We start from the raw sequence: 23,603 nt of genomic DNA on the forward strand, positions 1-23,603 counted from the left end.
AAGCTCTTTGTGTATTACCAGAAATAAGTTAATCATTAAACCTTTGCACTCAGCAAGAGACCTTCCTGATTTACACCTAGACCACTCTGCAGCCTGCTGCAGTGTACACGACTTTTTAGAGAGCGTTTCGCAAACCTGCTTGGAAACTTCCTCAATTACCGTTTGTTAACCTCCTTTTCCTGTGTTGTTTAGCTTGCCACATCGTAACTTAACACAACGTTCTCATGCCTCTGAAAACATGGCAGTTTGGGGCAGTTTGCTTTCAGTTCTTTTGGTTTTGCTAATGTCGACAAGAAGTCAGGGGCTGCTGTCGGACTTCAAAAAATGCGGAGATGCCGAGTGTGAAAGTAAGTGACAACAGTGCAGTACCTTACAGAGTTCCAGCAGCGGGTTAAACTATTCTTACTATGGTAATTTGTATTACAAAAACAATGTGATGTGTTGGCTGTATGGTATTTATTTTATTAGTAATTAAATTAATATACTCATATAGTACATGTTTTGTTGGAAATTCATTTGACAGAACCATATAATATAAGCATATTTGTACATGTCAAATCATTAACATTCTTTATCAGGTCCAATGGGTCGTATTACACGGCATGTCTCTCGATTGTGTGGCACTGATTTTGCAAATAGCAGGGCAAAGTTCACAAAACCAGCTAAGCCAATAGTCGAAACGAGTAAACAGAAATACTAAACAGCCATTTAATTCAGTTTGAAAAATAAAATGAAAGAAGACAACACTGCTTCTTCTTTAAATATTTAATTTAGCATTATAGAAAAATGTGTAGTGTTATCTTGCTTGCCTCATACTTAAGTTAACCTATTGATAAAGACTTCTTGTCCGTACCTTTGTCAAGTTTACTACTTTCTTTTTAGCACTACTTTTTAATGCATGTCATAGTATCAGTATTTATACATTTGTGTGCTTTGGAGTTCACTTTACACCAAGGAACGTTGTTGTATATGACAGTGCAGTATGGTCATTATTTTTCAGTCCATAGTATAGTTTCAAATTGTTTGCTCAAGTCTTTAAATAACTTAAAACTTGTTCATATGTTTTTTGCTTTCAGGTTTAATAAGCCGTGTGCAAGCCATAAGAGACCACAAAGGACCTGACTGTAGATTCCTAAACTTTAAATCTGGTGCTGTGATATTTGTGTATTATAAACTAGCAGGACAAAGAGATGACCTGTGGGCTGGCAGTGTAAGTATTTGATTGAATTAAGAAACAGTATCTACTGGGCTATTAAAAGTCAAGGACATATACTACAGTATCTGACCAAAACAGTTTGCATAAACAAAAGTTACCAAAACGTTGTAACAGTAGAGCTTCACCAGTCTGACATTGAACCGAATAACTGATTCGGTTGAAATCAAACTCAGAGTGGAATTGCCTCTCATCTGACTTTTATTTTAATTAAAATCCGTAACCTTAAAAAAGGAAAGACCAAGCACTTGTCAGATATTTTATCCAGTAGTTCTCCAGGTTCAATGTACCATGTAGTTACCACTTAACTATATACATGTAATCATTTGTAAACACTAGTGCTCTCCAAATTATTATTTTTCTAATGTTGTAGATTGACAAACAGTTTGGCTATTTCCCAAGGGATGCAGTGGAAATTGAAGAGGTTTATGTATCAAATGAAGTTCAGATTCCTGCAAAGGTAAAACATATATACATTTTTTTTAACGCTTTTCCCCAAATAAGGATTTAATATTGTTATCCCTGATTTGTTGTTTCTCTCTCATAGCTGTAGTTGTGGATTTTCTGTTCTGCTTAATTTCTATTGAACTGGAATGCATTATCTTCTAAAGCAGTTGGTACCCGACTTGAACATTATTAAGTCTCGCTATGCTTTGTAGTTAACCTAATAAACTTTGGTAAATTAACAATTGCTTAATTTGTTTTAGGAAACTGACTTCTTCTGTCTTGATGGAACTGGGTATTTCACTGAAAGTGAATCAAGCCAATTGGAGAGCCAGGAGCCTCATAAGTCAGAAGTGCCTGCAAGTGAAACAGGAAGTTCAGTAAAAATTGGTTCTAAAACAGAACAGAATGAAAATGCAGGAAAAGGAGAACCCAGTGACTCAGCTGAACAGCTGGGTCATGTCAATAAGGACTTGAAGGTTGCAGAACAAGAGGGGTCTCACTGGCTTGGATCTCGAGTTACTGGATGGCTGGGTTTAGGAAGCCAAGAGGATAATGGTGAGCAGAAGAAAGCAGAACAACTCTCGTTTAAAAGCAGGAAGATTGCCATGGATTTCAATGATAATGCATTTAAAAGTGACATAGAAAAAGAGACAGAACCTAAAAAAAACGGCTGGTTAAGTGGAAGTTTATCAAACTTAATGAATTTTAGAGGTCAGGCGCCAGAGGTTTTAGCCAATAATAAACCTGAAAATGCTGATGACAAAATTACAGCACAGCACAGAAAAAAGGCAACTATGACTAACACAGGAGAAGCAGGCCAGACAGAAATGGAGCACAATTCACAGGAAGAAAAAGCTGCAGGTGATGGGTCAAAATCTAACTGGCTTAATATTGGAATCAGTGATGTTTTAAGCTTTAGTCGGAACAGCTGGAATGGAAATTCAAAACCAAAGGATGGTACACTTAAAGAAAAATATGATGGTCAGGTTGAAGATGATAAAATAAGTAGTGACGGAGAACAGGAGCTCAATCGCGAGGAGACATCAACACAGACTGGAGAACAGAGGTCCATTGTTCCAAATACGGAGAAAAAAGATTCAACTTCACACCCTGACAAAGAGACTGTTGAGGGAGAGACGAATATGAAAGGGGAAAAAACAGGTTGGTATGATAATGTCTCTAATAATACCCTTGGGTTTGTCAGGGAAGAGATGTCAGGACAGAGGGAAGTACATTTTTTAAAAGATGCTGAATCAACAGAAATGGCTTTAGATATACAAGAGCCTGATTTGGGGGAAGAGGTTAAAGTAAGCACTGAAATCACAGATAACAGAGAAGAAGAGGAATCTCAGTCTATGCTTTCTGTAGGGGGTATTCAAAACATGTATGGAAGCCTAACATCAAGGTTTCAGCAAGACAATTCAGATACCAAAAAAGACCTCCCAAAAGAGGAAGCCTCAGTAGAAAGCACAGAGCACAAGAAATTAACAGAATCGGATCAGGATGTTTTAGACAACATGCATCCCATGGAGAACTTACAAGAACAATCAATGTCAGACTCTGTACAGGTAGCTGGTTTAAATGAAATGGAAGAAATGCTAGAAGGAGATCAAGGTGGTGAAAATGAGATTGGCATTCCAACAGCCAATAAACCAGGACCTGAACATCGGGCAGAGCTGGATTTTCCTTTTGGTAGTAATGTAGGAAACAACGTACAGTTCCTTGAGGAATTAGGCGTAGTTAAAGAAGGCACTGGCAACCACCACGATTTTCAAGATGTTTTTATTTCAGACTCAGAAGATCCAATAAAATTAACAGGAAACAGCAACCATTTTAGCAAGGAATCTGACCTTCCAAAAGACAATGACAATGATATTGAAAAAGAAGCAGAGCATGAACAGATTGAAAGAACAATTCCAGAACATACTACTAAAAATACTATACTAAACCTTTCTGAAGGATCTGTTGTGGGGAAACCAAGTACCAAGTCATATAATTATCATTTAAATGATGCTGGACTCAATAAGGATGTTTTCGAAAGTGACACTGAAAAACATAATGTTCTGCAGGACAAAGAACATGCAGAAACCACTGTGAACCATAATTTAAAAGAAACTATACATTCTCCTTCTGAAAGCACATTATTCAATAAAGAGTCAGATCCATTATCAGCTACAGATTTTACTAAACAACTGCAAAATGAAGACGATAATCAAGATCAACTGCACTTAGTTTCCAAACAGGAACACTACAATTATGCAAATTTACCAGGTGACACAGCCATTGATGGAGGGATTCTTGAAGCAACTGATACAACATCCTCACTAACATTGAAGGAGCTTACTTCCATATTAGTGCAGGAAGAAGGATTAATAAAAATGAATTTGTCTATAAAGGAAGGTTTTCAAAGTCAGGATCAACCTTCAATTGAAGCTCAGGCAAAACTAAAGGAAGACAATAAAAAGGTCAGAAAGCCAGAAGATGCTGAAGAAATAATGAAGATTCAGCACAAAATGTTAAATGAAGAAAAGCTAAGTTGTCGTGAATCATTAGCTCATGCAGATAAGTCGTTGAATCACTTAAGCATTAAAGATATGTCAAACGAGTATTTACCACAAACACATGACAGTAAAGTAGTTCCACCTGAAGAGAAAAAACACAATGTAAAAGATAAAGACCAAGGTATTTTTGAAAGCACAACAAAACATCTACCAGAACTTCAGTCTTTAGAAAAGTTAACTTTAGATACCAAAGATCATTACGAATCTATCAACAGTGACAATGCACAGATGACACCAGTTACTCAAGATATGCTGTTAGAGTCTAGTTTGAAACCTGAAAAAACAATTGTCATAGATACGGATGAAGTTATTTTGCATGAAACCAGTACTGATCATCGTGATGGTGACAATGATAAACATTCTTTAGACAGTAAAGGATTAAAACTAGATGCAGATTCTGAAGACAGCAGTCATTCAAGCCAAGAACTAGTATTGTTGGCACAAAAACTAATCACTGAACAGGGGATCAGCCCAGTGATAGAAAGTGAAGCTTTGTCTCCAGAACAGACTGATACAAAAACACATGAATCTCAACCATTCTCACAGCAACAAACTAAGATTATAAAATCAGAGTCTGTTTCTGCCCCAAATCAGGAAACATCTGTATTGCATGTTTCTGAGGAAAGCCCTTATGTTCCACAAGAGTTCAATAGAGTTGAAGAACGATTACTCTTAGAAATGAAAAACGAACAACCTGGTACCTTAAATTTTGAGCAGAACCTCAGGACTGAAGCCAAGCAGGCTAATGGGAAGCTTGCTTCAGATAGTCCTCTAGTAGAGCATAGTTCCAGTACTGAGATCCCCCTTGGTGCAGTTATGGATAAATCTATTTATACAGATAAAACAAACACTGAATCAATTAAAGGGATTGCAGGGCTTCATCTTGACTTAATCAAAAAAGAAAATGTGGTCCAAGATCTACACAAGCTACCTAAAACTAACGATGTTCATAGTGAAACAAGTATTGGTAAAATAGAAAACAAACTAACTGCTGAAAAAGAAGTTCAAAACAAATTAGATTCATTGACATTTAAAGAGGGGGTAGATAAGACACAAAATAATTTGGAAGCCAAATGTGGGGAAGAAGATAACCCAGTTGCTGACAAGAAAGATTCAGGTCAAGTTGAAAAAGAATCAGGTATTAACCATGTGGAATTAAATAGTGATGAGCCAGAGTATAGCAATAGCTTTAGAGACGAAGGGAGTTTAGGGCTACAACCACATGATCATAGTACAAAATCGACATTTTCATTAGAGGGTGAAGAAGAAACAAGCATATCCTCAACCCAGACAGTAGATTCACTCCAAGAAACTAAACACCAGGATCAGATACATACACCAGTCCCCAAGGCTACAAAGGCTTTTAAGGATCTTAGAAGGATGAGAAAATATATGACTGCGGAAGATATTGAGTATTTGATACATGCATTTGGATATCGGAAGCTTCTATGGCTCGACTATTGTCTTGACAATACAGAGGCAGAACTTTCTAGCCAAAATGATGAAGACATTCTTACTTTAATTTCTGACTTTGAACATAGTCTCAAACATCAAAGAATAATTTCTGCTGCAAAAAAATCAAGTGTTCAAGAAAACATAAAAGGAGACCGTCTTCATGACAATAACATGGCACTTCAAAAACTAGAAGATCTTCTGTCTACCCTGAAAAGTAGATACACTGCAAAGACATCTGTTAGAATTGAAGACCAAGGTACTGGTTACTTGATGTATTTGCTAATGAGGAATGTGCATGTAGTGGAAATTCACAGTTGACTTAAGTATTAATAAATACATATTTGTGTAGTTGTAGGAAGTACAAGACAGTAAGACATGTTTAGTGCTCCACCCATGTCAATGTGTGTTTATACAAAGGTATTTCTTAATTAAGTAAATATTAGTTTTGTTTATTTATTTATTTTTTATTTAGTGTGCCCAATTATTTTACCCCTGATTTTCTCCTCTGTTTGGACTGTCCAATATTTTATTCATATGTTGATTTACATGATGAATTTCCACTTCACCACATTACTGTTCTGCGTTATTTATCAAATTATTTTTGTAGCAAATATAGTATAACAGACCTATAACAGTGCTGTCATTTTAAATGCAATTGATTGCTATTACTGTTTAAACATGTCAATTGCCATAGTGTTTTTTTAAAAAGTAAAATTTACAAGGGGAGTTACACTGTAACATTTTATAATTTAAAAAATACACAGCCACAATACTGCAATATAGCAGATCTAATACGTGCTAATGTAAATTATATTGGACACAACGCAAGAAAACAGATTGTAAAATTTGTAAAACAAATGTTTAAAATTTATAGATACATATTTTTATAACTAAAATTAAGACAGTCAATAGCTGTTTTCTTTTACAGATAAATACATCTTAGGCTGTACCACAGACACTTGCATTCAGGCAGAAAAAACTGAAGAGAAGAATAGTGATCAAGGTGCTAAAATAACTGAAGGGACTAAAGAAGACAGTACATTGAGTTCTGTAATGGTAAGAAGCAACAAGGGAGATGAAAAGTCTATTAGTACAATTGGACTTCCCAAAGGTATTACAGATACTACAAGAACCATGCAAACAGAAACAGAATGGCCTTCAGAGAGTGTTCAAGAAGGAAAAGATAAAACTTTAAGCAGGAACACAACATCCCAAATTATTTTACAGTTAAAGGAGGACGCGTCTTCACAAAACGGTATGTAAAAATATTGTGAACTATTGTTGTGCTTATATTAGCTAAGAAATATATTATTCTGGCAATGCTGGGTAAATGTATTTATTTGATATGCTTTATCCTTACAAACAAAGGAAAATTCAGTAAACCCTTTTTTTTTATATATTGCAGACAAAACAGAAGGCGTGTCTGTTGTAGGAAAAGCACTGCATGCCCTGTATGAAGCATCTAGCCTTCTTAGACCTCTCTGGCCACGTGTTCAACATTTTGCCAAAACGGTAAATAATGTTTTATTAAACTGACATTCAATCTACGTCCCCATTATTGGCAATCTGACAAACATTTGAAACACATGCCATATTACTATAAATAAAGTGTAGGGCTACCATAGGCAGTCAAGATGACATTGAATTACTGTGACAAGTGTGTAAGGTGTTTTCAGTGCTTAATCACTGGGTCATGTTCTTGTCTTTCTGAAAACAAAATTACTATAGAGATATCCACTATAATAGAAATGGCACCTGGAAAAAAAGTTAGAGATTTTTATTTGAAAAGATTTTTTGTTTGTTTGTTAGTATGTTTTTAATTTGTTTCCTTTTTTTATTTACGATGAATAGTTTTGGGTTTTATAACATTCTGTTTATGCAGTAGCAGTTCACGTACAAAGTAATCTGCTATCATGACTACTGGGACTGAAACTGACATTACAGAATATATGTCAAAGGTTGCATATCCATCAATCAGTAGGAAATGGTGCATTTACACAAAACTGCGAGTTAAATTATTATTATTATTATTATTATTATTTATTTCTTAGCAGACGCCCTTATCCAGGGCGACTTACAATCGCAAGCAAATACAAATACATTCAAGTGTTACAATATAAGTCATACAATAAGAACAAGAAATACAATAATTCTCAAGTGTGACAAACCACAATTCAATAATACAGCAGATAATAGTGAAAGTTACATCAGGATATGATTAAGTAGTGATAGTTACATCAGGATATGATTAAGTACAAAATACTACAGATTAAACACTTGGCAGATTACAATATTCTGAGGTACAGGATTAAATGCAGTAAAATAGGGGGCAGATAAGAGCAAAATAAAGCATATTTAAATGAAGGGTGATAGTGTCCCAGGATACAACAGAGGAGTTCTACAGGTGCTGTTTGAAGAGGTGAGTCTTAAGGAGGCGCCGGAATGTGGTCAGGGACTGGGCAGTCCTGACATCTGTAGGAAGGTCGTTCCACCACTGTGGAGCAAGGGTGGAGAAGGAGCGGGATCGGGAGGCAGGGGAGCGTAGCGGAGGTAGAGCCAGTCTTCTAGTGCAGGCGGAGCGGAGAAGTCGAGTGGGGGTGTAGGGAGAGATGAGGGTCTGGAGGTAGCTGGGTGCAGTCTGATCAAGGCATCTGTAGGCTAGTACAAGAGTCTTGAACTGGATGCGAGCGGTGATCGGGAGCCAGTGGAGCGAGCGGAGTAGTGGAGTAGCGTGGGCGAAGCGAGGTAGAGAGAACACCAGGCGAGCAGCAGAGTTCTGGATGAGCTGGAGCGGACGGGTGGCGGACGCAGGGAGGCCAGCCAGGAGGGAGTTGCAGAGTTTGTTTGTTTTCCCATAAACTGATCCCAATATTTAAATAATCTCTTTATCATTTTTATCTGTAGAGTATTGTGCAAAAGCCCCGCTGGCCCTTGCAATATGACAGTTCAGCAGTGAATTTGCTCTTCAGAATGTCACTGCTGCTTGGCAGTAGTTCCAGTAGAGGGAATCCCCCTGTAGTTCTGGGTGTATCAGTTAATATTTAAATTATTTTAAAGTGTTTTCAGTCTCTTACTTGTTGTTTGACGTCATTACTTTCACTTTGCCAATTTACTTTGATCAGTTGTTGAAAAAAAAAAAAAACTTTATTTCTATTTTTTTTTAATACTGTTGGTTGTCGTTAATCTACCAGCGCCACCCCTTTCAAATCAGATGTCGGTGGCAGGATCAGTTTCATCTGAATTTTTGTCCTCACAGTCCGTCGTTTATTTATTTTTTAACTGGATAGCACAGAGGTTCTGAGTCTTCTTTTTCAATTTCCTCTCGTTTGAAAGCATGTCAATGGTTAATGTGAATAATCAAAATGACACTTGACGAAGTCACCGCTGAGGTAAGTATTTTTAACTTGACATGTAACGTCTTTATATTTGTTAAGCCAAAGGCAGGCAGTTGATACGTGGACAAATTTGATAGAACCATTTGAATTGTACTGGATGTAGGCTAGTTATGATTTGTGAAAAACGTGTATTCTATTTCTAATCAGGTTGTTGGCCCAACACCTTGCGCTAATACTATTAGCTTCACTAACCGCTTTTTTTTTTCTTTTTTTTTAATCCAAAATTAACATGTTGTCAAAATTTGCAAGGTCAGCCCAATGATGACATTCTCGAAACTCGCGGTAAATTAGCACTGTACATATTATGTCAAGTAACTACCGGTAGTAAAGCTTAAAAAAATAAATTGAACATTTATTTATTTATTTATTTATTTATTTATTTATTTTGAAGTCGACAGTATTTAAATTTGGAGTAGAATTACTGTCTGATGTTTTCTTGTCTAAGGCATACTGCATATCCTGACTGAGTATGATAGATCGGCCTTAAGAATTACGTTAAACAGTAACAAAATAATTTTAAATATTACCCTTTTTGCGGATTATAACGAGGCAAGTGTGTAATATCAGGTTATTTTTCAAGCTATCCACATTATCTTCACTACCCGAGTCAGACAGTCAGAGTGGCAATCCATTGGTGACGCTCGGAACAAACCACTTCAAATTTAGTGTACAATAAAAGGGGGGTCATTTTTAAATAACTCTTTGTAAGTGGGCCACCGTGAATGTAAGACATATATGTGCATTTACCGTAATTAGCTTGATATTCAGTATATTTGAACTAAAGATTATAGCGCAACTGCTGAAAAAATATGTTGTTTTTTTTTTTATAATACTTCCGCGTCCCTCTAGTATTTATATTAAGACGTTCCGATTTCCGCTGCTGTAGTCTAAGCTCATCCTGGTGACTGACAGCGCGACGTATTGCAGAATTGGATGATGATTTATATCCATTGTGTCGTAAAATATATGTATTTAATAGCAAATAATAACAATGGTAGATAAAGGAACCAGCGATTTGGTTGGAGCGCCCACAGAGGAACCCGGTTTTGCCGTGGTAGCCAAATTGTACTGCTCCCTGGCTTTAGAGAAAGTGAAAGATGTAAGTGCGGTATCCTCAGAATTGGTTTTAATATTAAGAGTACTGTATCATATAATTCTTTATTTTTCAAAATATGTATTTAGTTTGAAACTATGAGAAAAACTGTTAATTTGTGAGCTAGTTATTGAAGTGTCGTAGACAAGTCCATAACTAGCAAGCTTATGGTTGTTGTGTTGTCACGCTGCGACGACTAGTCCTATTGATAACGGTTTCTCAAAATTACTATTCTGTCTGTGGTTTCTTTTATTGAAATTAATAATGTAGACCTGAAAAAACGCAAAACACGATCTCTCCAGAGTTTACTGTGTAATATTTTCATTACTGTTGGCAGTCAGATTTTCAGCAGTGTGTGTGGTGCAGGTTGGGTATTGTTCAGCACCTGGCAATTCCCACACACAGGTGTACACTGTAAGCAAAACCGGGGGTTTGAAGTGATTGAAGCAGGGCCTTTTGTGTGGTTCTGAGTTGAATATTCCAGTACACTTTGAAACCTTCAATTTAAAAGGGAAAACTGAAAACATTTCTGTTGAAGGCACAAGCACAATGTTTGTCTGCTTGTCTTGAATGCAAAAGCCAAAAAATCATGTAGGAGACTCATTATTTAAGGGCTGGTGCTATTCAGCTATTTTGTGAAATAGACCAGGGTTTTCCATGATTTTATGAATAATGCACAGGAAGTGTACGTCCAATACATTTTTATGGCAACTAATTTGACTATTAATAAGTAATGCATGTATGGTTCACATGGTAACCTATTAGGACTAATGAAGAAATCAGGACTGTTTATTAGCTTTTTTGTTTGAAACTCTAAGATAATCATTGTGACAACTGTCAGTTTTCCTTATATTTGCTTTTTTTCTCCCAAGGCTGTGTCATTGCTTCCAGAGGACATGAGACCTGGTCCAGACATGTATGGATTACCATGGGAAGTGGTGATAGTAACAGCATTTGTGGGAATATTATCTGCACTTCTCTTTCTTTGTAGATTCTGGCAATCAGTAAGTTAATCATTTTTCTTGTATGTTTTTTTATTTATTTGAATAACTTTGTTTTGAAAAAAATCATATCAGTTTAGTAAGTGTACTGCAATATAGTCTATTTAAATGTGAAAATAAATCTTTCCAAATCAATTACATTTTCAAAGAGAGGTGATAAGGAAGTGTATTTCTGTCTAGTAAGATGATGATTCTTAAATTTGTCCCTCAAATTTGTTACTCATACCAAATTGGCACTGGCATGCCCCCTCCAGATGTTCCATTCTTGGAATGTGTGTATCCAAAATCTAGAAAAGTATAGTACAGTGACGGTATGATGACTTCACAATTCTAGAAAAACGACGCTCCATTCTGGGTGCCAAGTCATTGAAACGTATTGAACATCATTATTGATTGACTTTTGAGCTGAGAAATTGGGTAATAATTATGTTCAAAGTTGATCTAAATACATGGTTGTTGTGTGGTCACGCTGCGACGACTAGTCCTATTGATAACGGTTTCTCAAAATTACTATTCTGTCTGTGGTTTCTTTTATTGAAATTAATAATGTAGACCTGAAAAAACGCAAAACACGATCTCTCCAGAGTTTACTGTGTAATATTTTCATTACTGTTGGCAGTTAGATTTTCAGCAGTGTGTGTGGTGCAGGTTGGGTATTGTTCAGCACCTGGCAATTCCCACACTCAGGTCTACACTGTAAGCAAAACCGGGGGTTTGAAGTGATTGAAGCAGGGCCTTTTGTGTGGTTCTGAGTTGAATATTCCAGTACACTTTGAAACCTTCAATTTAAAAGGGAAAACTGAAAACATTTTGAAGTAACTGAGATATTTAAAATTAAGAAATGTCATAGATCTTAATTTTTCTTTCTTTTTTTGTCTTGCAGATTAAAAGCAGATTATATGTTGGTGAGTTGTTTGTATTTTAAAACAGAACTTTCACTTATTTTAAACCGGAAACCTCTTTAAAATCAATTTAAAGACATTATTTCAGTATATTCTTTGTCTACTGCAAGACACTGCTTTATTTGTTTTTAAATGTTTTCAGGAAGGGAGAAAAAACTTGCCACCAAAGTGGCTGAATTACTTGAAGAAAAATGCAAAGTTCTTGAAACACTTAGTGAGTGCAAACAGCAAGTAAGTTGGTCAACATCCATTTGTACTTCCTTTTTTTAAACAGTTATTGTATTTGCTGCCTTATATTTTGTTTTATTTATACTGAACATTTTATATTTCACAGTATGAAAAACTTGACGCAACCTTGAAAAATGGCGGCCATTCAAAACAAGCTTCAGAAAAAGAAAATCTTCAGGTAACCCTCAGCGTAAAACTGCACTGCAAATTTTCTGCACGATAAAGTTATAAATGAGAGGTCATTTGGCCTTTAGCTATTCCAAGACTGCATTCAGAAGAATCATGGTGAATTGGCTGCAACAAAATTTTTTGACAAACCATTCCAAAGGGACCTACTACCCTCTGCTCTGAATCCAAATTCACTCAACTTCCAAATGTGACCTCTGCTCCTGGTTTGTACTGGGGTTAACTTTTTTAACTCCTTTTAAGGATTTAAAAAAAAAACATAAACAAGTCTCCCAAACACTTTTTAGTTTAAGCTTCATGGTTTTCATTTCCTCAACCAGAACTTGGTGTTGGTAAGATGGCCAAGTTAGTTGTAGATGTTATTGTATTGAAGCTCAGGCATAGCTCCATTTACATAGGACATATGTCACAGTTAGTAGTGCCCAGAAAGTGTAGTATAACTTGTTGTGGGGCGGGAGAGTGATCATTGGTTTTAGGGAGTTTTCACTCTATTTATAGGAAGTTCCCAAGAATACATGCAAATTTTGTGTGAAGACAGAAAGACAGATTTTATATTTATAAATTCAAACAGAACATACTGTATCTGTAGAAAAAAAGCCTATGTTCCAGATGAAACTAAATTCATACTTTTAATTATCCGGTATTGTAGGTTATGTCTGTGAAATTGGAAAACTCTAACTCTGAGTTAAAAGAGGAAATTGATCAACTAAAGCAGGATCTGGATTCTCAGAGAACTACAAGAGCACAACAAGATGAACTGGTATGATTTGTTCTATTTTAATGTGTGTTTTTTATTTTTTTTAAAGATTTATAAATCCAATAAGTACATTGGGATACATATTTTTAGGCCTTTTTTTATCTCTAATGGGCAAGTCACAATTAAATTGCCCCCTCTAGAAAATGTATTACGGCCCTTTTGTTTTTTAATTATAGACAATGTGGGTGCAAATTAAGTTTCCTTTGTTCAGATTGGAATTTAATGTAATATAAAGAAAACATTGCGTTAATTTGATTTCCACAGCTTGCAGAAATGCAGAGGTCCTTGAAAAGTTTAGAAGAAGAAGCTATAGGCCTGAAGTCACAAATGGAGCAGGTATTTGAACCGCTTTGCATAACTTAATGTACTGTGTGTGTAAAATATTAAGAAATATATTTAAACACCCCCATGGGAATACATACTATTTATGTGCAGGGTTAATAAACAACAGGCAAAATGTACCTGTGTTTTTGGCATTGATCTCTGATCTAATGTGGCTGCTGGGGATTATTATTACCTTTACAAACTAGATAAACACACACTAATCTCCAGATATTGTATAAATGAACATAAATAGTATTTTTTACTGCTTCGTAAGGGTTTATAAAATATTATGTCATTGTTTTAATAATTAAAGTGATCTGAAACTTTATCAAACTGCCCTTTTATAATTTATTTTTAAAAAAAAACAGATCAAGATAAGTTGAAACCCAGCATTTGCATTTTTTTCAGTTTCTGTTCTGCTTTCGTGAGGAGTTGGTTATTTGTCGTTTGGTTTTGGGATGATCAGTATGTATACTTTTTGCAAAATTTGAACCTTTGGGGTACATTTCATAAACACAAAAATAAAGTACTGAAGAGCTAGTGAATGTTGTTTTGTCTGTCTGCCTCATTATTTTTATCATATCAAATCTGTAGATAATAATACAGATATTTTTTTAAATATTTTTAGGCTCAAACTACATTAAAAATCTACCAAATCAACAGTGAACGACTGCAAACAAATCTACAAGCTGCAAAGGAAGAGAATTGCCAACTTCAAGAAAGCAAAGCACAGGTGTGTTGGAACACATTTTTGTCATTCACCTTTCTTATTACTATCTTATTACAGTACTTTATTGAGTATTTTTTTTTATAAATATTTACATTCTTGCTTTGGTTCTAGAGCTGCAGTACATTGTACACCAGATTCAAGTATTTTTTAGACATCCACATATATGTATTTCTGTATGCATTGAGACGAATAAGTTGTTTTTGCAGCTTGTGCAAGAAGCTGAAGGATGGGATGAACGACTAAATGAACTCGCTGAACAGATTAAGATGTGTGAGGAGTCTCAGAAAGATATGCAAGAGGATTGCTCAAATAAGGATGAGCAGATTAAGGTAAGAACCTATTTTTGTACAATACCATCACTCTATATAAGTAGAATATAACCTGCTACTGTATAGCATAGTTCCTGTAATGATTCAGTTGTATTAGTTAAACAATACAGAGCTTATACTAAAATGTAGATGTTGAGAGTCTAATACAGTATGTTCCTTAGTATTATCAAAAAAGGGTGGATATAGAGCGAGTGCTCAAGTCTCGAGTAGAAGTATCTCTGCTCTGCGCCAGTTTATAACGGTATTAAAATCCCTTATTTCCCTTGATGATCAAAGACTCTGACAGACTGCCTGCTCAAGATGAAAGATTGGGATTCTGAGCTGGAAGATGACCAAACGACTCAAACCGAAAATGGAGAATACTTAGGTACAACTTATGTAACCTGCCATCCTGATGAAATTGAACTATTATCATACTTTTAGTTTAGAGAGGACCTCAAGCTCTGAAAGAGGTCTTGTAGAAATGAGACTCAACCCATTCATCAGTAGCCAAGATTTCTAATTAACATAAGCTGTCTTTAGTAATAATTTTGTTTAGGTCATACTCTCAACATGCATGTAGAAAATGCATAGAAACTGTAAGTTAAACTGATGTACAATTTACTGTTAAACATTTATATATGCTTTTTTTTCCCTCTTGAAAACAGATCATCAGAAAGAACAAATACAGAATCTTATTTATGCAGTGAAGGTACGTTTACTTTTTTAACCAGCACACCAAATAAAAAATACACCTGGTGATTTTTAAAGAAAAGTTTCACTAAAAATGACTGTCACGCCCTTTCAGATGCATGCTGGGTTGAAATCCATTGAAGAAGATAAAAACAGGATTTTCACCAAACTAGCTGATGAGGAGAAAGCAAAGGAGGATCTCAAAGGTATGTTGCTGAGGTAATGGTGATAAAGGGGGTCCCCAGTTGGTTGTATTGGCTGGGGGTTCATAGAGAACACTACAATTGCCCTTGCTCTTCATGGCGATAATCGTATGATAGATTCCCTCACCATGTCACAGTGGCCCCACTAGTCAGGCATCAGACAATACCAGGTGGAGTCAGGTCAAGCTGAACTCTATCCTTCTGGATTCTTGACAACATCCACAATTTAGGTTGCAGTAATAAAAGGTGATTGGCTAGACAGTAGAAACGGAGGATGCCTGTTGATCTTCAGCGGATTACAGAAAATTTGGTATTTTAAAATTGAGAAGAAAAGGGGATAAATACCTAATTGGGCACTCGTGATAGCAGACAGTTTGGCCTTCTGAACAGATCATCTTTTTGGTCAATATTTTTATAATATTAGAAAATATGGCTAAAAATCAACATTCTTGATAAGTGAAATTAAGTTTACACCAATATGTTCCACACTTTCTTTCTTAGTGGTTTGAATGTGCAGTACCAGAAAAATCTGTCCCTTGAAAAGAATGCAGTTTTTAAAGACTGTTTACCCTTTGTTTTCTCAGAGCGTATTGAAAAGCTTAAGAATGATAAAGACGTGTTGCATTCTGAAAGTATGAAGTACACAAGAGAGGCTGAGAAACTACAACAAAAACTCAAGATTATGACCGAGATGTATCAGGAAAATGAACTGAAATTACACAGGTAGGTAGTCAAGACTCTTCAGCAATAGTCTAACTCTTTTTTGTGAACATATTGTCTGGATATTGTCTTTCCTAGTGACAGACTTTGATTCATTTGCATTGTATAGAAAACTGACTGTGGAAGAAAAAGAACGCACGCAGAAAGAGGAGAAGCTCACCAAAGCAGATGAGAAAATTATCCTTGCAGCAGAAGAGCTTAGCAGTTACAGGTAACACCACTTCATACCACCAAGAGCTTTAATACATAAGAATAAAGTTTCCTTTTACTTCAGCCTAAGCCACATGAAGCAATAGAAGGCACCTTTTTAGAAAGAAAATATCTAATGGGTAAAACTGCAATGGGTTTTGTCCCTTCACTGGCATGTTCTCTCTTCTATCGTGTTGTTTTCTTGTTGCAGACAAAGAGCTAAAGACCTTGAGGAAGAACGAGAAAGGACTAACCAAGCCTACAAAAACCAGGTTTTAATCCCAATTTGTTTTTAAAGATTTGTGTATGTCTACCCCTTGATATAAATATTACTGTTTATGTGCAAATATCTGGCTGGAATTTTTATTTTTCTATTTATTTTTATTTTCAATAGATTGCCTCTCATGAGAAGAAGGCACATGATAACTGGGTAAGTTCTGCCTATTGTTATAAATATCTGAAAAATAACAGACCTCAGAAATGATCATATTACTCTCCTACATTGTGAGACAAGTAATTACAATACTATCTGTAAACTTTTTTTACTGGAAAGTGGATGTAGTTCAAGAAGTACAATATTTTATTGTTTAAAAGCAATGTACATTTCTAAGATTTGATTTGTTTGTTTATAGCTGGCAGCACGGGCAGCTGAAAGAGACCTTAATGAAATAAAGAGAGAGAACTCGCACCTCAGACAGAGGTAAGTAATTACTGAAGCCATACAGGAAGTTTCTTACATTTTATATTTACAAGAATGTTACTAACCTACTTGCTAATTACATATGTACATGATTAACCTTGGAAGCTACTACGCAAGAGACACTCGGTCTTGAAATGGTTGTTCTTCCCACAGGCTAACTGATTCACAGTTTAAGCTGGAGATGGTAGAGAAGGACCCGTACGCTCTTGATGTTCCAGGAAGACCACAGTTCAGAGGTAAAAATGTTTCCCTACTGTAATACTCACTTTCGTCTTGTTTTGTACCATTAAAGCCTATAGGCAAGTATAAAGGCACATTTTAATAGAGGGAATAAACAATTATAATGGTGTAAAATTAGTAGCATCCATTTGTTTTAAATGAAATTATTCAGAACCAGTATAATGTTACTGTATAGGAAACAGACTAATTACTTTGGCCTGGGGGGTTAAAACTAAGAGCTACAGAAACTAAACTTACTCCAATATTTTGTAGGTGAAAGATCCCCTTTTGGACCTTCACCTTTGGGAAGACCTGCATCTGAAACAAGGGCCTTCCTTTCTCCACCAACCCTGATGGACGGTCCGCCCAGGGTCTCCCCAGCGTTTCCTGGAGTGCTCGGCGGTAGAGGTATAGTATTTTGGTATAAACAGTTTTTGCTTTAAATTAGCCAAACATAGTATAAGAATAGATCATGTACCATTATTTTCTGTCATCATGTATCATTTTCGTGCTGCCTCCATGTAACCCCTAGAAATTAAAATACTTAATACTTAATTGCCTTCCTGTTACTGCATAACACTGTGAAGTAGTTCTCATGAAAGAGCATATAATGCCTAAATACATAAAACTGAGGCATTGCTATGAAAGGAACATATAATGTATATCTGCTGTTCATTGCTGTTTGTCAGCTGACACACAACAAATGTTGCACATTTAAAGGATACCACACAATGAGCTATTATGTGACTAATCCTCGCACTTACATTGCCTTAACACAGAAGCAAGGATTTCTCTTATGTGAAGGCTGTTGGAGAAAATAGTACTAGTAAGCAGTTAGGATTATTCTAGCTACAGCACCATTTAGGAGAGTGCAATCTGAGCAACCTCCTGTTCAAATGGAACTCCATACTATAGCATATAGTATATTTCAATATCCCTAACTTTTGACTGATGCATTATTTGTGGAATACATTTAGTGTTTAAATATTAACAAAAAGCAATTTTTTATATTTTTGTTAGCATCAAGAGGTCCACCAAATCATGCAGCTCATCCAGTTCTTAGTGAAAGTTTGGACCCAAACTGTGACAGGAATTTTGATAACTACAGCACTCATTCTGACAGTGGATCATTGTCTCCGACATGGGAAAGAGAACGAAGGGTTCATGTACCCCCACCAGGTACAGTGATGCTCAGAAGTATTGGCATCCTATTAAAAAAAACAAATGTTTGTACACAAACATTTACTTCATCAAATATACACTGTACAAATCACAGTAATCAATTGTTCATTGTAAAATGGACTGCTCATTTGGCTTGTGCAATGGAGCCTGCAGATATCATGGTGACAGCCCTTCTGATCAACAGAAATCCTGTATGAACCAGATTTAATGTTCCCAGAATTCAATCTGGTTTTCCTTGCTTTTCTTATGTTTGCTTAGTATCTTAGTATGTGCATAAGTAGTCTTAATCTGTTTGTTTTCTCTGACATCTATGGCTGTGTCTCCTAACTTTTTGTCTTGCTCAATTTTGTGTCTCTTTCACACAAAGCTGGTTGAAATTCTTTGAGCTTTACCACTATGAATAGCGCACAGCCACTTACTGTAGAAAAGCTGACCTAGCAGACAGATTCTCCCAGAACCTAATTGATCAATTGGTGTGTTCCAGAGATTTCTAAACACATTGATTGGAAAGCACTATTTAAATTGTGGCATAGACTGAATGATAATCGACGAATGGTTATGTAACATTCTAAATACTTCAGATAATATATATTTCCCAAAATTGAGTGTGTCTTTTACAATACTTTATGTTGTTATTAATTGTGTAGAATGAAAAACATTTGTTTTCATTATTGAGGGTGCTAATACATGTAAGCATCACTGTATATTGCACTTATTTCTAAGTTACTTGATTCCTTTTCTCACAGTACTGCAACCTACTACAGTGTTTCTCCTTGTATTTGTGTACTTCTTCTAGTATGGTTGTCGCACTGTCCCTTAAAATGAAATCTCACTGCTCTCAAGATACTATATACTTATAAATTACCTTTCTTTCCCTAAACATGTTTGTCCCTCTTTCAGTTTTGTATGAGTTTTGTAAGACTTCACTTTATTTGATGTGGTAACAGGATACCCCTACCCAGACCCCACCTTTCCTTACCGAAGACCTCCCCCAGAGAGGGGATACCCCATGCCTCCCCTGTCAGGAAGATTATCAGGACCAGCTGAAATACGTGGTTACAGCCCTCTTTCAGCAGGTAAGCCATCTTGATGAATGTTAAATTTGAGAACAACTGCTAGAAGCATATTTTGAACATTGTTAATAGTCTAAATGAATTCATACAGCATTTGATTTCTGTAATGGTTGTATTGAAATGTCATTATCACTAAATTGACAAATACAATGATATATCATTTTACTGTAATATGCCCCAGAAATTGGTATATGTATTTCACCCACAGCTATACATTTTCATTTGTGGTGTATGTTACAGTTCAATATAGAAACAAAAACATAAAATGTTGTTTGAAACAACAATTTGTCAAAATAGGGTTACATCAAGTGCAAGGAATAACACTGATAAAGATTTTACAGGGTAAATGGAGCAGATTAATCTATACACTACATACATACATTAACACAGTATTTTGAATAACTTTTCAATTTCTTCTTTTTAGATGGATCGTATCTTCTAAACAGTTTAGACAATTCAGGGGCAGCTGGAAATGAAAACAAGGATGTAAGTAACACAACTTGTTAATTTGTTAGAAGAATGTAGAACATTTAAAGTAATTATTATTTTAGACATTTAAAATGTATTTGTCTGGTATTTGTTTTTTTTGAGAGTAAAAGCAACTCACCAGATCATTTTATTCTGTTTATACAATATAAAATGCAGTCAGTATAACAACTAGACATAAGCTACTATCTATTCGATGTAAATGTATATATTTTATAACTGTAGCCCCCCCCACCCCCCATAAAATTCCACAAACACCAAATTGGTCGGGGGGGAGCGAGCATTTGTGGAAGGTTTTACCTTTCTAGATTTGTCTTATGGTGAAATCGCTGGCAAGGGTTGCAACATGAATATGAATAGTATGAAAGCAAATTATGTATCAATGTAACTGTTTATACTGATGTTGGGTCTGTATAGAGTCTCTTGCCTATGTCTGGAGATCTGCCTCTTCCCTCTGATGCTGAGTTAAGGATGGACCCTGGTTTTGGGCCTCCAGTGATGCGAGGACCTCTTCTTCCAATGGATGCGAGAGGTCACTTTCCTCGTAGGGGCCCATATGGGCCTTCAGAGTTTTTCCCCCCGAGAGGGCCAAGTGGTCCCCTACTATGTAGTAAGTGCCTTTTGCTTTCCTAACAATTCTGTTATGGCAACTGGAAGTTACTAAGATTCGTCCATACCCAAAATCAGCTACCCCGTTCACATAGACACAGTATAATGTATTACAGTAAATACAGACTTTACAGTTATAAGTGGTAATGTAAATGTTTTTATACCACAAGAGTACCTTTACAGCGCAATTACTTGACAATAATGCCTGCCGGGTGTCTGAAGTGCAGTACAGGTATGTCACCATATAGTAACCTTAAGCAAAATCAATAAATAATAACAATGTTATTAAAAAAAAAAAAAAAAAAAAAAAAAGCAACTCGATTCCTCACATTTTTTTCAGTTGCCAATACAGTAAAAAATATAATAGCTTTCTACAAAAAAAAATGTGTAACATAGAAAAAAAACAATGTAGAAAGCATGTGGTTGTGCATATGGTTTTGTTAAATGCAAATTGTAATTTCCTTTTAAAGACAAACTATTTATGTAGGCTGCATAAAAACACAGACCACAATATTTAAATAAATGGCACCACTTTGTAGATGGTATGCAAGGAATCTACAAATAAAATCATTTACTTCAAGCAATTCATCTTTAATGACCTTTTGGTTTACATTTTAATATACGTTTGCTCTAGCATATCTCCTTCCTTGACAATCCTCTTTTTTATTTCCTTTGTGTTATTTAGTGCGTGGCCCCCCTCCACCAGGAATGTTCCCTAGGTTCCCTCCTCCTCAACTGCATCCTGGATACCCCCCTGCAAGGTACCCAACAGAAAGTGCAAGTGAACCTCCACCCAGACCATCTCCTCCCACAAGTGAACAGCCGGGAGAACATGCAGCACCACAACCACCTCAGGATATTATTTGAAATAGCTTCCGGATACTATGTTCATGTATTACTAGATGTGCCACAATCTCTTTCATTGTGGAAATGTCATAGTACTGATTTTAAAGCGGTAGTGAGCCTATATAGACATACAAGAGTGATTTGATGTGCACCAAGAAATAACAATGTTGGCCCTGTGTGATTTGGTGTTCAAGAAAATTCGAGTCACATAATGAATTCTTTGTTCAGTACTCAAACCTGACTTGGAACCTTCTATATTGTAGCACAGGGCTGTTTCATACAGACTTGCTTTGCTGCAAGAAAGAACCACATGTCTGGCTTCCTGTAAACCCTGCATACAATTAAACTAAAGTATCATGTACAAGGTTTATCCACACAGCCGTGGCTTATCTAGCCGACAAGTTCTGAATATTGGTACTGGCACAGAAAAGAAATGTGAAACAAAGTGATGCAACAACAGTCAGATGTTTTCATGTCTTTTTTTATTTTAATTTTGGATTTGATAGTTTATTTTCCATGTGATTTGAACATATTTGTATTTTATTTTTTTGTCACTGTTCCCCATGCCTTGTTTTGCAACCGTACCAAAATCAGCTAGCCGACTAGATAACCCACAGAATGAGCAAATATACCCAGAGCAACTTGTCAGCTTTGCACATGTAATGTTTCAACTCTATTAATTATTGCTAATTCATCATTCTAATTTTTAAATCATTTCAGATTTTACTGAATTGTTTGGACTCAGGATTTTTAAATGTATGTAGAGAATTTGTGTTAATGTTGTCAATAGATGGGCTTTGTATAAGAGTCCCTGTCATGCGTCATTTTAATGTAGTGTTTTTTTTTGTTTGTTTTTTTTTTTTAATTATTTCAGTCTACAGGAGTATAAACTGTTATTGAGGTGTTCTCAGTTTTACACCTATTTAATCTGCAAGTCTTTAAACCGTCCATGTTACACACTGCATTGTAATTATGTATACAGTTGACTGGGAGGATACTTTTTTAAATTGCATAATTGTGTATTGTAAAAATAAAGATTTATTACAGACTTCTTTCATGTGTTCAAATTTTACTAATGTTGTTTATTATATATATATATATATATATATATATATAATTTTATTTATTTTACTTCCCCATTATTACTTCCACACCATAGGAGTGTTAAGGAAAAAAAGCAAATCAACCTAACAAATAGAGAACATGTCTTGGCTCTTGCAGCCAAAGTCTACTGAACCAAAAACAAAGGGCTGACATCTTCAAAGTAATTTACAATACCAAACCTATACCAAGTACTATAAATTGTTCATTTTTATGTCATGCCTTGTTTTGGTTATATCTTGGGAATCCTTATCTTTTAGTTATCTATTCTGAAGCAAAGCCGATCGCCATGACCTACTTATCTAGCCTCCGATTAGTTGGACAGTACCTTCTCAACATCTCTGGAAGCACTTTAACTTTGCTCAATGTATGCATGTTCAATTGCTAGGAGATATTACTCTACTTAATAATGGGGACCCAATTCATCATAGAAAGGATACCTGATTGATACATTTTTTAAATCTTGGAAACTTCTTCCAATGTTTATACTCTTTATTGCAGGTCATGGTCTTACCCTTTCAAGGTAACTTGCACATTTTATTTTATGAAAGATGTTACTGTCAATAAAGACCCTATTTCACTAACACTAACAAGTATTACATACCTTCACAGTATTAGATCAGTTGAATAGACCTTAGTGTGTAAGGGTATGTTCATAAAACTGGGGCAGTTGGTTTGGTTTTGAATAATGCAAACATTTGCATTGATGAATAGAGGAGAACATGTCTTTTCTGCATAGGCATTTCTGTTCTATTCCAGATTTTACTGTAAACTTAATCTGTCCAAAAACACATCACATACAAAGAACCAGCTTCCTAGTTCTCAATCTCCACAAATATGCAGTTTCAGGAAGTGAAATGTGAAAGTGCTTTCTAAAAACTTGCATGATGTTGGATCCTACATCACCGTCAATAAGATGTGTGGCAATTTGCAGTGCTCCATCCAAATCCTAGCCCCCTACTTCACAAAGCAGATTGACCGT

The 23,603-nt window shown here is 35.7% G+C and overlaps 1 protein-coding gene across 6 annotated transcripts; it reads left to right on the forward strand.

Moving 5' to 3' along the window:
• Positions 1–17: 17 nt before the first annotated feature.
• On the forward strand, positions 18–22,568 carry mia2 (MIA SH3 domain ER export factor 2). 6 transcript variants are annotated; one of them, XM_058991683.1, is made up of 29 exons: positions 23–347; positions 1,077–1,210; positions 1,587–1,673; positions 1,921–5,932; positions 6,605–6,931; positions 7,082–7,188; positions 11,037–11,168; positions 12,049–12,070; positions 12,210–12,298; positions 12,402–12,473; positions 13,131–13,241; positions 13,503–13,574; positions 14,191–14,295; positions 14,499–14,621; positions 14,898–14,988; positions 15,269–15,312; positions 15,409–15,499; positions 16,081–16,219; positions 16,326–16,427; positions 16,617–16,677; positions 16,800–16,835; positions 17,038–17,105; positions 17,259–17,341; positions 17,598–17,732; positions 18,345–18,503; positions 19,454–19,582; positions 20,004–20,065; positions 20,483–20,675; positions 21,360–22,568. In XM_058991683.1, exons 1-29 carry the CDS (start codon positions 239–241, stop codon positions 21,539–21,541), a joined length of 7,077 nt encoding a protein of 2,358 aa, XP_058847666.1. In that variant the 5' UTR covers positions 23–238; the 3' UTR covers positions 21,542–22,568. The 6 variants fall into 6 exon arrangements, with proteins under 6 accessions (XP_058847667.1, XP_058847666.1, XP_034761553.2 ...); XM_034905662.2 differs by having other exon boundaries at positions 24–347; positions 1,616–1,673; XM_058991686.1 differs by having other exon boundaries at positions 49–347; positions 1,921–2,821.
• The last annotated feature ends 1,035 nt before the right edge of the window (positions 22,569–23,603 follow it).

The sequence above is a fragment of the Acipenser ruthenus genome, chromosome 18 (assembly GCF_902713425.1).
Source record: "Acipenser ruthenus chromosome 18, fAciRut3.2 maternal haplotype, whole genome shotgun sequence".
Lineage (NCBI taxonomy): Eukaryota > Metazoa > Chordata > Actinopteri > Acipenseriformes > Acipenseridae > Acipenser > Acipenser ruthenus.